Source organism: Semicossyphus pulcher, unplaced genomic scaffold, assembly GCF_022749685.1.
Source record: "Semicossyphus pulcher isolate SPU_LCO1_2020_fin unplaced genomic scaffold, fSemPul1.0.p SCAF_25, whole genome shotgun sequence".
Classification (NCBI taxonomy): domain Eukaryota; kingdom Metazoa; phylum Chordata; class Actinopteri; order Labriformes; family Labridae; genus Semicossyphus; species Semicossyphus pulcher.
Window position 1 is genome coordinate 213,125 of NW_027211699.1, and position 16,470 is coordinate 229,594.

Sequence of the window (16,470 nt, forward strand, 5' to 3'; positions counted from 1 at the left end):
ATGCAGAAATTATGATAACCGTGGAAATAACATCAAATCAGTGTCGCTTCAGTCCCGGGAGGAGATGATTAGCCTCCATAACACACAGTCTGACGGTGCAGCTGTGGCATTAATCACAAAGTCCATTCAACGGGGAGCCCCGGGTTCTCTTAGCTCTGATAAGGCACATGTTGTCCCAGGCGTGTGCAGGAGGGAGGGGGGGGAAGATGAATGCACCTGTCTCCAAAACTAAATATCCTCCGGTTCCCCTGGTGTCCCCTTCTTACATCCTCCCCCCTCCTCCCCTTCTCCTCATTTATGTGTGTCTCCTTCTCTCTGCCTACCTTGAAACCCCATCACGGACACAGCCGCTCCGGCGCAGGATAACTTCTGTCTGCACCAGCGCGGTGGGGGAGGACAGCGGGCTCGGACAAAAGACGCATTTATAGCAGCAGGTTCAGGATGACTGCGGATGGACAATGGGCACATTCTTCAGTCGCTAAAACAAATAGCTGTGTGCAGCCTGCCCCGCAGAGGTGGACAGGAGTGGGAGAGCTCGGTTTCATGGTCAGGCTTCGGCCGGTGAAGGGAAAAGTCAGTTGGTCCCTGAGGTGGTTTTGAGTCATGTAGAGGAGGCTGAAATAAAGCAACAAAGGCAAAGATAGTCCGGAGGGAGAGGTACACCTTCAGTGTGGAGGTTTCACTGTTAGGTATGTTTGTATTCGCTCTCACACCTGGCCTTGAGGAATCTATAGTAAAAGGTTTCCACTCTTGCAGAAGTAGCGGCTCTTTGTGTGAGGATGGATCTGATGTTCAGGCTTGTGTCTTCCCCGGACCCGGCCAGGCCCCGTGCCAGCCTGGGGAAGGATCCAAGGTGATTGTTATGTGATCCCGTGCCGATGGATGTGCGCGATGAATTCAGCTGTCATCATAGAACGCAGACCTTCTAATGAAGCCTCCGCTTTCACTCTGCTGTTTATAGCACGCCGTTCTGGGACTCTGCAGTCTTTTCACAGACAGTTAAAACGGAATTAATCGGCCCAAGACAATCGGCTCAAACACTTCCCTGTGGGCTGCAATGACTCATAATGTATTAGACAGACACATTTTCTGAGATTACAATAAAGTCTAACTGCATAAAATACAAGCTGCAGCGAGGCTTTAAACAACAAGGCAGTACAGTTGGTTTAGAGAAACATAGCTTTTGATTGCACCCACTGATTTCACCAGATGCATTTATTGCACACGATCAGGCTGCTTCAGCTATACTCCCCGCAGTGTTTGATACAGAGCGATGGTGGGGTACACAGCCACTTACAGAGCTGGCGTTACTCCAAGGTTACTTATACAGTCATTTTGCCGTGTCTCAGTACTCGATAGAGGACTATGGCTGCACAATCAGCCCGTTTCTTTGCTAGATGTAGGTTACTAAAGAGGAGAAGACCAGGGAGTCTTTCATGATCAGTGTTTCTTCACTCTTAAGAATCTATACAACCATGAGGAACTTATGCACACCTACGTAACATTTTTGTTTAGCTTACACACCACATGAGGTGCAGCTAGGGCTGTCACGGTAACCACATGACCAGCAGGCTAAGCAAGGTGACCCAGGCGTCCCTCTCCCCAGCAATGTGTTCCAGTTCCTCCATAGGTGAGGGATGGAACGTAGATCGACTGGTAAACCAAAAGCTTTAGGCTTCAGGCTCAGCTCCCTCTTCACCACAGCGGTCCCGGTACAACGCCCGCATAACTGCTGATGCTGCACCGATCTGCCTGTCAATCAGCCAAAGAAACCTGGCTGTCTCACCACGGATTTCATTTCAACAAATCAGGATATGAACTTAACTCGTGTTTCCACCGCTCATGCTGTGTTCACTCATGTCGATGATGTTTAACTGTCTCGGGGACGCACTGTAGTTAAATAAACAACACACACCAACACACTAACCGCCAAACGCAAGGGGGCGATAAAGTTTCACCGCAGTTAGAAAAATTCAGAACCGTGACAGCCCGAGGTGCAGCAAAACCTTTTTAACACTGAAGCATAAATCCAGCTCTACTGATTACAAGATAATGCCAGCGACAGTCACGGCATATTAACGCAGCAGAGATCATCGGCATCCTGCTGTTCTGAATGCTCCTTTAACTTCCAGAAGGTGCTGCGTTCTTTATGGATGAAAAATCTCTGCGCGTCATGCTCTCTCGATACATCATCGATTTTGACATCTCGATGTTGAGTTAAAAGGTTACTGGTGGTGTGGAGAGGGTGGGGAAGTTGTCCCATTAATATATTCTGTGAGACAGGGCCGCCCTAATGATTAGTTTAGCCTGCAGTGCATTAAGAGTGAAAGAGACAGACATCTTAATTATGATCTCTAAACAGTGATCAGTCACGTACAGCAAAAAGACTCCGCAACAGCAGAATCGGTCCTGTCTCGAATGTGTCGGAAATTAAGAGCAAACTGACACAGAAAGACGAATAATTCAGCTTTTACTAATAACACAAAGGAGCACAAAGGCACGTGTTTCTGTGCAGAACATTGATGATTGACCAGTTTCATCATCGTAACGTTCGGAGTAAAACGTGAGTGAGTAAAACCCACGAGCAGGTTTGCATGTTTGGAAGCTTCACCTTGAAATTTGAATGGAAAACAGCAAATGTTTGTCAGATAGAAAAAAGTGTTGGACACATTCAGAATGAGTGTACGTGTAATGTTTTCTCATGTGTCATGAAAGAACGTGAGTGTTAGAAGCAAGGCCGTCTCTTTGTGGAGTGCATGTGGCGATGTGAAGTGTTACCACAAAGATATGTGGAAGCTCTTAGATCATCTTTCAGCAGCATGTATCACTCTGTTTTTATTCCTTTTTAAATACTTTACTGGACAAGGATGTTTCTCTGAGTTAAGTGCTGAAATACTATCTCTAATGTTGTATTTTCCTCGCTGCTTAATGAACTGATGGCTTATTGATTATTCCTGTGCCACTTTGTGGGACTGAAATGTTTCACCCCTTATTTTGACTCACTGTTTGTGCATCACTGTTTGACTTTGATCTCGGCTGCATGAGCATATTTTCGGCTGTGATTCTGACTCCTTTTGTGCGCCTAACCTTTTCAGTTCCACCCTTGCATTTTGTTTTTGTGATGCATCCAACCACCTTGATTCATCGACTCTACAGTTTTCTAAAAGCCTGAAGAAGAATTTGTTTTTCTTATGTCTTTGTTCTGCTGCAAAGTAGTTTTAAAGCAGCCATCTTTTGTTTAAAGCATTGCAATGAGCCTAGTTTTGCAGGTGACGGTGCCCTGGCAACACAAGCACCATATTTAGCTGGTATGCAGATTGCACGCTTCATGCCCTCTGTTTGGACAGATTCAGATTTTGGCAGCGCCACAATCTGCAGCCTCCAAACCGATCATAAGCTGAACTAACATCTCTCCGAAACACTTTCAACATGTCATTTTAAAGAGGGGGTATTATGCTGTCTCACATTTTAAGACATACACTCACTCCATTAGGTACACCTGAAAAATCTAATGTAATCCAATACATCAGCTCAGCCATGAGATTTGCTTTTATGTTGCCTGTAATGTGCAGGCCTTTTTCTAAGCAGTCCTAGAGGTGCTGTACTGAGCTGCATTATATTCAGAGGTGTTTCTAATACTCTGGCCCCCTCATGTACAAACCCCAATTATAAAAAAAGTTGTGTAAAACGTGAATAAAAACAGAATACAATGATTTGCAAATGGTACCTTCACCTGTTAGCAATTAATCTGCTTACCTGTGGAATGTTCCAGGTGTTTTTTGAGCATTCCACAACTTTCCAAGCCTTTTCTTGCTCCTGTCCTGACTTTTTTGAAACGTGTTGCAGGCATCAAATTCAGAATGTGTGTATATTTCCAAATAAACAAAGTTTATCAGTTTGAATATTAAATATCTTTGTCTTTGTGCTCTATTCAAGGATTTGCAAATCACTGTATTCTGCTTTTATTCACATTTTACACAAAGTCCCAACTTTTTTGGAATTGGTGTTTGTATGTAAATAGGGAGGACATAAAATTAGACACATCTCAATATAATTTAGTTCAGTATAGCACCACCTTTAACTATGCCCTCAGTAATAAACATCATTGAATTTACACGCTTCCGACTCTCAACAAAACAAAAGTCAACAAAAACTAAACTTCATAAAAGCAGAATCCATGGCAGTGCTGGTGTATTGAATTGCATTCGATTGTACAGGTGTACCTACAGGTGTGTGAAATTTGAAATCTGTAGGTAAAAGTATATTGAGGCTGCTGTGAACGCCAGGTTTCGCACAGTTTTGTCTACACGCTGCACCTTGTGACATCACAAAGTGCAGCCTCAGCAGGCTTTGGAGAGCTGGCCAATCAGAAGAAAGCGGGCTTGTAGGGGCGGGGTTTCTAAAAGGGACAGAGCAGACTGAGTCGTTTCAGGCAGAGGCTGTATGAGGGCCTGCACAGAGCACCAGTGTAAGTTATGCTAAGCTACTCCACAGGTATCACAGAGTTAAAATATGAAGCTTGAAATTGGCATAATACCCCCCTTTAACTTTTGTTAGGCAGGATTTAATGCAGGGCTGTTCCTTTAGACTGTAATAGTCTGAGTTAGCCAACTTTCACCTTTAACAGTCATTCTTAAGGGACCGAAATCAAAACATACATAAATTTCATTTAAATTAAAGTCTTACTGAATTACATGTTGTCTTTTCCGTCCCTCAGATGGACCCAGTCCAGAAGGCAGTGATCAACCACACGTTCGGTGTCCCTCAGCCCCTCAAGAAGAAACAGATCATCTCCTGCAACATTTGCCACCTGCGCTTTAACTCCACGGTAAGAAATGTTCTTGCGGGGTTTTATGAGAGAGACGGAGAGTTTGAGGGACAATAAAAGAGGAGAAATAGACTTCATGCCAGACTGTGTTATTTACAGCAATCCATTTTAAAGAGGGAGAGTAGCCTCAGAGAACAGCATCTCTTTGTTTTGTGCTGCTGCTCTCTTCTGTAATGTTGTTTTTCAAAGTATGATTGTTCCTAAATTACCTCGGCTCTTATCATCCCCACTGACTCTTTGTGTTTGTGTATAATGTATGAGTACGTGCAGCTGTGTAGGTTGGAGTTTGTGAATGGGTGACTAAGCTAATGCGTGTTTGTGTGCGAACAAGAAAAGAACAAAAAGTCGATCACTTTTTACAAATGTATGTACCTTAACTATAAAGTTAGTCTTTTTTTAAGTAGTAAAGCAGACTGAAAAGTTAGTTTGGTTTCCCTCTGTGTGAAATCTGTACGTGTGTGTCTGTGTGTTGTTGTGTTGGAGGGATTAGACAGCAGGGAGAGCTGGCGTTTATCAGCAAAGAGCAGAAACAATCAGCAGCCACAGCAGGAAGCGGCATTCTCGACTCCTCGTTCCATTTCTCCCCTCCCTGCCACCTCTAGCGCACACACTCACACACTCACACACACACACACACACACACACACACACACACACACACACACACACACAGCTGTACTCTTTCAAATATGCACACACGTACACACACATCCAAACAGACACTCAAGAGAACATCGCTTGACATTTCATGCATATTCACATAAACAAATAGATAATAGTCCAGAAAGCCTTAAGACATCTCTCATCCGGGCACCGTATAATAAACACACACACGCTCACACACACACTTTTTTTTGGACTTCATCTTCAAAGAAGCGCTGAGGCACAGGAGACGGGGAGCGGAGCGGGGAGCGGAGGCTCAGACGTGCTCTTCACACACTAGAGCAAATCCCATTCCCTGCCTCCGCACAGCGACTTAAAGAGGAGTGTCAGGTCTGACTGTAGCTTTATCTGTCTCTCTGAGAGCATGAATACTTTCCTAACACTTCCATGCACCCTCCTCACAGTTTGCTCAGATATTAAACCCAGTTATCCTTTTACATAACACTCAAAGGGGAAATATGCAAGCTTCATCTGCTGCTCACTTTAGCACAAAATTACCGCAAAGAGTAACTTAACAGCAAATCTTGTTTTTGCCGACCTCCCGCGGTTCAACTTTTCACCTCCCTGCAGTGATGCAAAGGTGCACTCAGGGGAGGGTTGGTACACTGTGACATCACTGTAGGGGGTTACAGGTGCAAAAGAGCAGCTCTGACATCACATGTGTACCCTGAGGACATGTTGCGAGGAACTCTTCGCTTCCTTCAAAAATTGGATGAGAAAATCAATACCATTATAATGTTGCATAAGCTTAGCTTAGCATGAAGGCTTAAAAAGGGGGGAAACAGCTAGCCTGGCTCCGTCCAAAGGTAACTAAATATTCCCAACTGCACATTAAAGATAAGGTTGCCATGCAACTAGTGGAGAGTCCAGGATGTAACGGCACCTGGCCAAGCGCATAACCCCCCTTAAAACCATAGCGTGTCACTTTTCTTTATACAGGTTAAGTGACAAGATAAAATGTGGTCATTCATGAGATTAAAGCTGCCTTCCCACTGGTCAAAAAACACGCTAACACCCGGCTATTTGCTTAGTGGGAAAGCATACAATCGGCATTTAGACCCGGGTCAAATGACTCTGCAGTAGACCCGGGTAATTATCGCCTCGGCGCCGATGGGCATTGATGGGAACACAAAACCCGTGTCGACACACTAATCTCCACCCCACTTTAATGCGTGATGGTGATGGTGTCGCGCATTAAAGTTCCTGCCGCTGTTGCTTAAGTAAAGAAGAATTGAACTTACAACAGCAAATTTGTTCTTTGTATCGTGCAAGATGCAGCAGCACTGCCAAAACAGCGAGGTGAGAGAGCTTCTCCTGATCCGAGGGGAAGTGTGTTGTTCGCCCCTGTTTCCAGTGTGTTTGTGACGTCAGACAGTGACGCAGCAGGAAAGGGAGTATACTTCACTGGCAATGGGAAAAGAGACAATCTGCATTTACTAGTGGGTCTTCCCGGGTCTGAAAAACCCGTATCAACACGCTAAGTTTGGTGGGAAAGGGGTATAAGAGGATGCAGTAGGCGGGTTTTGTTAGCTTTGGACCAGGCGCGCTGTCTTCCCTGTTAACAGTCTTTGCGCTAACCTAAGCTAATCCAAGCTAACCAACCCAACTGCTGGTGGTAGCTTTATGCTTACTTCATATGTGAACTTTTCCTTTGATGTCACAAAAGAGGATCACGTAAGCAGCCCGAGCACACTTCGGTTGTCCAACTGCATCTCTGTGCAGCCTTCTTACCCTCGGGCCTTTTCTGCTGTTAAATGAATCCAAGAAAGGAAACAAAGTTAATTAAAGCAATGTTACTTTTCCAGTGTTTTGCATGTAAATGTGACATTTCTGTTTTATTCTTGTTTTTGTTGTTTATTTTAATTACCTGTCGAGGAGATGGGAGGAGTGTTTTTTCTGTCAGTGGCTTTTTAAGAAAGTAGTTTGAACGTTGTTTCTCATTAAGTTTAATAGAGCTCATAGATGCCTCGTTAATGGTGAACTGTTTTTCCTCTTCATATTTCAGCTTTTACATTGTCATAGCATAATCAAACATAATTATAGTACATATATATTTATAGCAGAGTGCAGGAACATACCACGGAAACCTCTGTGTTTGATAAATCTGCTAAAAGCAACATTGTTCACCATCCAACATATTTAGTGACTAAAGGGGGAAAGTGTTCAATTCCATGCAGCTCAGCAAATGTTAAATTAAGCAAACCAACAGGCGGTTTATTTTTATGTCTTTGTTATTTTTGGCTACAGGCGAGTTATTACAGGGCGAGAGGATTCTGGGAGATGTTCCCCGCCCACCTAACATATGTCCGAGTCTAGATATAGTCCAGTGTTTTCTTTTAGCTGTAGCATTGCTTAATCACCGGATGGCCGAGGCTCCTTTTAGAAAGTGTTCTGCATCCTGCTGGCCGAGCCGCCGATGTGAAAACCAAAGCTCATTTCACACCTTGTCCCTCCGCCTCCGCTGAGACTCAGCTGGACGTGGAGACGGGTGCAGGAGAAGGCGCTGGCTGAATTTGTCACATCACGCTAATCTCTGAAGCCTTTTCACAGCAGATCAGTCACACGATGCGCTGAAGTCTCTGAGTTGTTTCAGCGGACGCTTTGACAGCCGCATTATTTATAGCCGTCTACTATATCACACCATTAGGCTCGCTAATGTGAAGTGTGCATGTTTAGCTTCATCCCCAGAGTGCTGGTGTTTACACAGATCTAACACATGAGGCTGGTGGTGTGTGTGTGTGTCTGTAACCTTATGTGCAGTAATCTTGTTTATTGCTTATAGGACTTAATGTATTGTTGATGCTCAGGTGATCAGAGAGCTCCAAGTCTTTAGTGTTCGCAAGTCACTGCGTGTATTCATTACTCCTCACTTAGGACTTCAAAGTAAAGTCTGTCCTCTCCGCTCAGCGTGTTTGGTGTCTGAGGATTAGCGTCACTTATTTCCTGAGGAAGTAAAACTGGATGAGAGCCTTACCTTGCTTCGCGTGTCAAAACATACACCATTCAGGGAAGAAATGCTTTTTTATACTTAATCCTTTCATCCTTAATCCATCTATCTCTTAAATATTGAGGGTAAGAAAGTCCACATTACTTAGTTCCCTCCTGGGGACGTTTAAGTTTTTGGATTTAATTTGGAGCATAACTCCACATTTATCCGATATCGAGCCGGTTGTACTGAATCAGTCGTGTTATAATGTGTTTCTATCAGGTGTCTGGGCTCTTGTTCTGCTCCTTCCCTCTATAAATACGTCCTATCCAGGCCAGGCGCTGATGAGCGCTGATCCCCGGAGGTTGTTCTAGCTTTTAATGAGTGATCTCTGTATTGATTCCTCTGCTATTCTTATGTATCCACGCTTGCTCTGACAACAGCGGCTTTGTTCTGGGATTGAATGAGGCCGTGAGAATGATGAGAATGTGAAGGTAAATCGTGATCCACCACCCGGAGAGAGATCTGTGTGTGTTTTTGGTCTGATTTGTGTTCGTGTGTGTGACATTAGTACGATTGTCACGTGTCCAGGACTTGCACAGGCTGACTCTCGTAGCGCACATTAATAGGGTAGTTGTGGAGATGGGATCCGCTCTCTTGTTGCATATTACACATGCAATTATACCTCTGGCCTCCCAATGTGCCATCGCTGTTATCAGGTGGAAACAGACTCCTCTTTTCTGGCTGTGTATGCCTGCAAGAGAGCGAACAGGCATGAATTTTTAACATTTAATGTGCGTGGGCTCCGTTCTCTCTCCAGCAGATAATGCATAAAATCACACTCCTGTCTGCTTCTCCCTCCCCAAACCTGGTTTCCTCTTATTTTCCTGCAGAACCAAGCGGAGGCGCACTACAAGGGCCACAAGCACGCCCGCAAGCTCAAAGCCATGGAGGCCCAGAAGAACAGGCAGCGACGAACCGGGGAGGCCTCGTCCGCGGGGAGGGAGAGAGAGCGAGACAGGGAACGAGATCGGGAGCGGAGCAAGACGTCCACAGCCGAGGCAACACTTCCCGCGCTAATGGATACGAGCTTAGCGGATGCAACAGGTACCTAAACATGATTGCACTATAATGCTTTTCTCCCTCTAAATCTCCCTTCTTCTTTTCCATCCTTGTGTTACACTTTGAGATTGCATCTTCTCTTCACCTCAGCAACTTCAACCCCTGCTATCCCGCTATATCCTCTCTGACCTGGCCTCTGTCCCTTTGCCTGGTGATGGATGGAGGGCTAAGAAGCTGTGGGATTGTGGGCCGTCCTCGAGCAAGAAATGTTAAAGTAAAGGGGCTAGCTTAGATCGATCGTAGCCTCGCTGGGGTCGTTTTTACCCCCTTCGCCTCTTAATTTCCACTGCTTGACTCCCCTTCCCTCCCTCCTGCTCCCTCCCATCCGTCTCTGTTAGATACATAGGGTAGCTGAGGAGCCAGAATTGGTGTATTTGTGCAGCATGAAAAGAACGACACATCTTGCCATCTGAGTTGAGAGGGAGCAAAATAGTGGTGAGAGTTTTCATTCGAGGGGCTGTCAAGTAGAAAATAAACCTGTGAGAAATCAAAGGCATCTTCTTTTACAGAGAGTTCAAATGTTTTCACATGGGTGGGTTAAATATAGATATTTTAACTTTTTAAGAAAGAAAGGAGTGCATTGGTTTTCTCTCAGCAGAGAATGAATGTTGACTCTTCCACACAGCGGCGTTAGCTCGGAGAGCGTGAATTGCTCTGATGGCGTTGTGACTGCACAGCAAGCCCATTACCTTCTCATGTTGCACTCGTCTGGGTCCACACTTTTCATTTATCCATCCGAGGTGATGGGAGTGGAGGAGCGGGAGGTGGAGCACTTTTCCCTCTCTCTATTCTACTTCATCTTCCCCTCCACTTCCCCCGCTCCTGCAGAAGATCACTATCTGAGCGGAATTTCAAAATGCATTTTGATGCTAGATGGAAAATCAGAAGAGAGATATGAAGGTACTGAGAGAAGAGGGAAACAGCTTGTACTTTCACCCCCCCACATTTAGACATGCTTATGCACATGGATACACACACACACATTCTGCCTCGAGCACTAAAAGTCCCCTTCGGAGAGGAGAAAGTGGACAAAAGACTGGGAGCCTGATAACGCTCTCATCAAATCTCATTTTAATATTCCAAAGTTGCAAAGGGAGCGCCGAAAGAGGGAAGCAGCCGCGGAGACGAAACGAGATGATGAGGGGAAAATGCAAGATAAGATGAAATGAATGAAGGGGACAGAAAGAGAGAGGGAGGAATGAAAGGGAGGGGGGGGTCACTGGAGAGAGAAAGCAGATAAGTCAGAGCTGCTTTTTATGCTGTGAATATTGTACAGTTCCAAGGCAGTTTTGTGAGAAGGAACAGTCTTTAATAAGCCCAATTGTGTGATTGGCCTAATGTGAAATTGAAATGCAGCAAAGCGAGCCAGCGCTGGCATGCGCCACAATGCCGACCTGAATGGAATAGCACTCCAAATGAACACTCTGTGAGATGAGTTATGTCTGCCATGAAGCTGTCTCGGGGTAATGTCCACATTGTCTGCCATCAGGAACCAATAACACATCTGCTGGCTCTTCCTCTAAGCACTCTGTCTGGCTCTGAATAAACAGTCTAAACCAACAAGGTCAGACACATTGGCTGCTAATGCACGTGTAGACACAGGAGGTCGCTAACGTTCTAATACCGGCTTTTCACTGTGACGGGCTGCAGGTCAGAGTGCACGTCTAAGATACACAAGATCAAATGATCAGTCACAAGTATTAAAGAGTATTTGTAGCGATGCCACCATGATTCAATTAGGTTCTGTTGTTTAGCTAGTGCATTATATAGCATCAAAATAGAGCTTGTGTATAAATAACAAAAGGAGGCCAGGGTCAATCCCCCCAAAAAAGCTGTTGTTTATTGAAGCCCTAAGCAGACATGCATCCATACATTTTATTCTCTCTGTTTTCCCGTCATAACGAGTCATTTCCGGTTGTTTTCTCGAGATCTCGGCTTATTTATTTGGTCATCTCGAGATTACAACGCCACACCACCGCCAGATGATCATAACGAAGCACATAACGAAGCACAAAACGAACATAGAAACAGGTTTAACTTACCTCATTAGTGTTTGCAGTGGCTTACTCAGGCTGTTTGAGGGTCAGGGGCAAAAAGTAAATAAAAAGGGCACCAGTTGTATGCCATGGGGCACTAGTGCGCAGGAAGTTGTTATGCGAAACAACAACAGGGGCAACTAGGGTCAACTAGGCATCCCATGAGGGCCCCTCTCCTGAGGACACCACTGAGTGCTTGCAATGGCAGCATGACATGTCGTGGTCTCTAATATCACAGTGACCAGCCTGTTGTTTTGTGTTTTAGATCGCCAGAAAATGATCCCGTTATGACGAGAAAACAAGCTCTCGAGATAATTGGATACATTTTTCTGTTATAATGGGAAAAACAGCCCTGATTTCCCAACATAACAAGAATAATAAGTCAAGATCTCAACCGTAAATGACTCGTTATCGGGAAACCAAGTAGATAAAGTATGGATGCAAAAAGGTTAGAGCCGGCCCTGAGAACACTTAGAAACATTTAATATCAGTATTATTACAGGACCTTTTGCAACACCACCTCCACACCAATGGGAAGGTCCCACACCTTGTCCCATGTTGCCATACTTTATTGCCTCTTACAAAAAGTTATAAAGTTATATAGTGGTATATTTTCAACATTGCAATCTTTTTGCAGGTCTTCTATCATTAAGGATGCTACAACAATTCATAAATGCAAGAAGGGAATAGGGAAGAGCAGAGGAAACTGTTTCAATTGTATGAAGGGACTAATCGATGGTTATATACCCTGTCGCAGACCGACGGAGGGAGAGAGCACACAGCGAGTAAATGAGAGAGCTGCGGGCCGGAGCTCAGAGACAGAGGGCCTGCATCAGTCGTGACAAGCATCAATCACCCTCAGCTTTGATTGACTCTGTTGCTGAAACCTTCTACGCGGGGACTCTGTCTGTCACGGCTGTAATGATGATTTAAAGCAAGGACTTTTCCCCAGGGAAGCTGTTTACGTTCTGAGGCTGCCTTTGGATCACGCTCGCCTGCTAAACTGGGAGCTCTGTGTGTGTGTGTGTGTGTGTGTGTGCATAATGAGCCCTATATTCATTTACTTTGGCTGTGGATAGAGTTCACAGCAGATCAATCTGCTGAATTGAGTTCTCTCGTGATGTGTTTACACTCTTAAAGCCTGTCGGATTTAATTGGAGTGTTAAAATGTGGATTAAATTCTTTTCATGTTACAGAAAACTGATGACTGCCAGCATAACATTGATCCAAATATCCATAATCTGCTGCTCGGTGGTTCTACTCAACAGAGGCCCTGCTTTTGGCGCTGCTGCTGCCAATATGCTGGCCTTTGGTCTGACAGTTTGCCAATGCTGGTGGCAGTTTTCTCTCATCATGTGGATGGTCGCAGAGCAAATGGGACAACTAAAAAAGCAGACAGAAAGCAATTTTTGAGAGAAGAGAGCAGCAGAGACTTGTGTTTATCTGAATTTTTATCAGTTTCACAGGATGTTTGACCTCAGTGTGCAGCAAAAAACAGCTCTTTTCGCAGCTTCCCATCAGGGAAGAGGAAAACTGGTGTGTAAAATGCCTCAAATGCGACACATAAAACATTTCTCTGAGTTGAAAGAGTAAAATAAATTCACAAAAATATCAGAACGAGAAATGTAGCACATCTGAGAATCCAGTACCTATTAAAGCCCATTTGTGCCAGGGAAAGTAACCAATGAGCCAATCATCTCAACACTTTTTCAAATTAATTTAAAATTCACAGGTGTAATTTCTTGGCTGTTTAAGAGTAGGCTTTTTAAAAAATAAAGAAACCTTAACCTCAGCAGGGTAAGCTGAAATGATTCATTGCTGACTGAGATCCATCATGATCTAAGTCTTTGTATTTTCCGGCTCCGTGTTCCTCTGTAAGGTTCCTGCTAAATCCTTGATCAGTATCAGTCCCCTCCAGAGGCCTCTCAGGTGGCTGTGTCTTTCACATAAGCTCCAGATCATACCCACCCCAGGTCCCCTACAGGGGAGCTCAAATCCCTCTGGGGTCACTCTCATTACAGCGAGGCGACTGTCTAATCTTGGTGCTATATGGGTTCTTTTACTTTGGCGGGGAATGAAAGAGGAAGACCCTTATCTCCAATGATGAATTTACTCTGAGATGTTAAAGGGAAAAATCAATGGAGCACGGTTGCATTGTGGAGGGTTAAGTGTGTGTGTGTGTGTGTGTGTGTGTGCACTCAATGAAATGGAGATATTCAGCGAGCGTAGCGCACAGTGCTCTGGGGTGAAGTGTGTGTGACTCCCTCGGGGGGGCAATGAGGTGAAGGGGAGATGTAATGGAACTCTAGTGACTTATCGGCGGGGTCTGGCAGTCGATTGGTTTGTTTATATTGACTGAGACTCTGGGTTCACTTGATATTTGAATAGTGAAGGAAAAGGGAGAGAGGAGGAGAAAGGAGGGAGGGAGGAGGCTGATGGCATTTACCTGCCTAAACCAGGTCTAATCTGTGCTGTTCCGCTGTGCTGATACTTCACTCTTAATGTTGGCTTTAATATCTTATTAAAAGAGCAAAATGTTATTTGGAGATTAATTTAGTTGACGTTATATTTGCACTCAGAAATGTAAGCTAATCTAAAATGTGTTTTGCTAGTTAAGCGCTACATGGTCTGAGCCACTTTGTTGCTATGAAAAAATGTAGTCAACTTGTGTTTACAAATTGAAAAAAGCAACAAGGCCTGCACTACTGCTAATTACTCAACAAAAATGGTAATAAAAATCATGACTTAATGGTGTTACAAGCAGCCCTTTCAACCTGCGGTTTGGAGCTAGCTTAACGTTAGCATCATGACTGTAGCATTCAAGAAGTCAGGAATGGGATTTCTTCTCTTTTGGTGGAGGAAATTATAGACTTGTTTTCACTCATTATTAGCAATACATTGCAGCTGTCTTTAATAAGTGTTCAGTGATTTTAAAGTAGCTTTATTCCATATTCTTACTATAACTATGTATCAAGTTGTTGATGGCAGTTATTTTCAACCATAAGGCTTTAAAAACTCATTGTGCCCAGCAGAACGACACAGTTAGCATAAAGCTAGTGAGCAAAGTGCAGCATTTATCAGCTCAAGAGTCAGATATCTTCCACAGGAGTTGGTGGAGACCAAAAACTGAGCTTAAAGGGAGGGTATATTGGGCTTACATTTAGCATGTAGACAGACATACCACTCCAAATGAATGATAATGCTGCTACTAAATGGATGAATGTGTAACTTAGAAACTATTTGCAAACAGGCTCCCTATATCAAAGAAAAAAGGTGATGATATGTTGTACCATGCTACAATTTGTTTCAGATCAGTTATTAACTTTTCACTGAACCAAAGTTTCCTGATGTTATCCTTTATGTACTTTTTTATTCAGGTCTTCAGTCCGATCCAGAAACGGCCAACCTGGAGGCAAAGCTGGAGAAGAGTCCCAGGAGCTCCGTCATGCTGACGCCAGTGTCCGAGGTCTCCTCTGTGGAGCTGGTCACCATGTCCCCTCCTCAGATTTCACCTTCCTCCCAGCTCTCAGAGACGGCCTCAGACACCAGCTCCCCTGAAGCCCCGGAGGCAGCCGAGGCCTCAGAAACTGCGGAACAGACCCCTGAGTCAGGCAGCCACGCAGACTCATCCAGCACAAACGGGGAGTCGCGCTCAGACGAGGACAAGGACCCGAAGAAGAGCAAGGCCCACCTCCACTGTCCTGTCTGTAAAGTCACGGTCAACTCCGTCTCCCAACTGGAAGCACACAACAGCGGTATAAGGCTTTTTTTAAAGGCTTGAAAACTAAATTTTGGTAATATGAGAAGCAAATTAAAGCTTGTAATATTATTAATGCAAATGCTGTACTGTATCCTTCAGGTACAAAGCACAAACTGATGCTGGAGGGTCACAGCGTTCAGCCTCGACGCAGAGGGAAAGTGGTTGCAGCTCGAGCTGGCTGCAAGAGCAAGCGGCTGGCCAGCAAAGGCAGCGTCGGGGTGCCCAGCAAGAACTTTCAGTGTGAAGTGTGTGAGATTTTTGTGAACTCCGAGACCCAGCTTAGCCAGGTAAGGATCAAAATAAGTATGAATGTTCAGATTATACTGCAGTTTTAGTCGACCATATGGGCCTATGAAAGCTGTTTTCTGACAAACAGTGTATGTGAAACAGTAGCAACAGACTGAACTTATTACATTTTAAACTTATTGAACTTTTAGCACCGCAAAAGACATCCTGAGCTGTATGAATTGAAAGATTAGGCGGCAAGTGGGAGCTTGAAGTCCTGCAGATTTGTCAAGGCATTCTAAGTGAGAGCTGCTAACCTGATAGGATTTTGTTCAAAGGGAAATAATAGAAGTACTGGAGACTCTGCAGGGAAACGCACTCTTGCCCAATCACATCAAGCACTGGAGAAAATGCTGCATGTAATTACCTCGCCTCCGCAGACGGATGATGTGGCAAAAGAATTAATCAGAAAACATAGTTAGCAATTAGCATCCACATCAAGAGACTGATGTTACACATTGAACTCGGAGCGCACTGACCTCTAATGTTGCAATCATAAAAGCGATCGCAAACGATGTGTATTGAAACGATGAATATAAATGATGGAAATTTAAAGACCTCACTTAATCCTAAAGACCGTTTTGACCTCACCTTGGTTGTTGATGGCTTTAATCAAAGCAGCTGTTTAATTTACAGCCACATGAAAGCTGTAAATCTAAGCTGCAGCTATTTTTCCGCATTAGACGGATATTATCTGATGCTGTAACTAACCGCAAAGCTCTTCAGTGAGGCAGGCATGTATTTACCGCTCATTATTCCAAGCTGCTAATGCCTCCCGTATTTAATTTTCTGGTTACATTGGCATCAAACCAGGTTGGGGAAGTAATTTCTCCCCCCTTTGATGTTCATT

At 44.4% G+C, this 16,470-nt stretch overlaps 1 protein-coding gene across 1 annotated transcript in view; it reads left to right on the forward strand.

The window, feature by feature from the left end:
* Window positions 1-16,470, forward strand: part of znf385c (zinc finger protein 385C) — a 51,465-nt gene that overhangs the window by 28,679 nt on the left and 6,316 nt on the right. Inside the window, exons 3-6 of the mRNA XM_069676258.1 lie at window positions 4,718-4,828; window positions 9,311-9,524; window positions 14,953-15,330; window positions 15,435-15,622. Coding sequence (XP_069532359.1) covers window positions 4,718-4,828; window positions 9,311-9,524; window positions 14,953-15,330; window positions 15,435-15,622 — 891 coding nt within the window. The remainder of the gene's footprint in view (window positions 1-4,717; window positions 4,829-9,310; window positions 9,525-14,952; window positions 15,331-15,434; window positions 15,623-16,470) is intronic.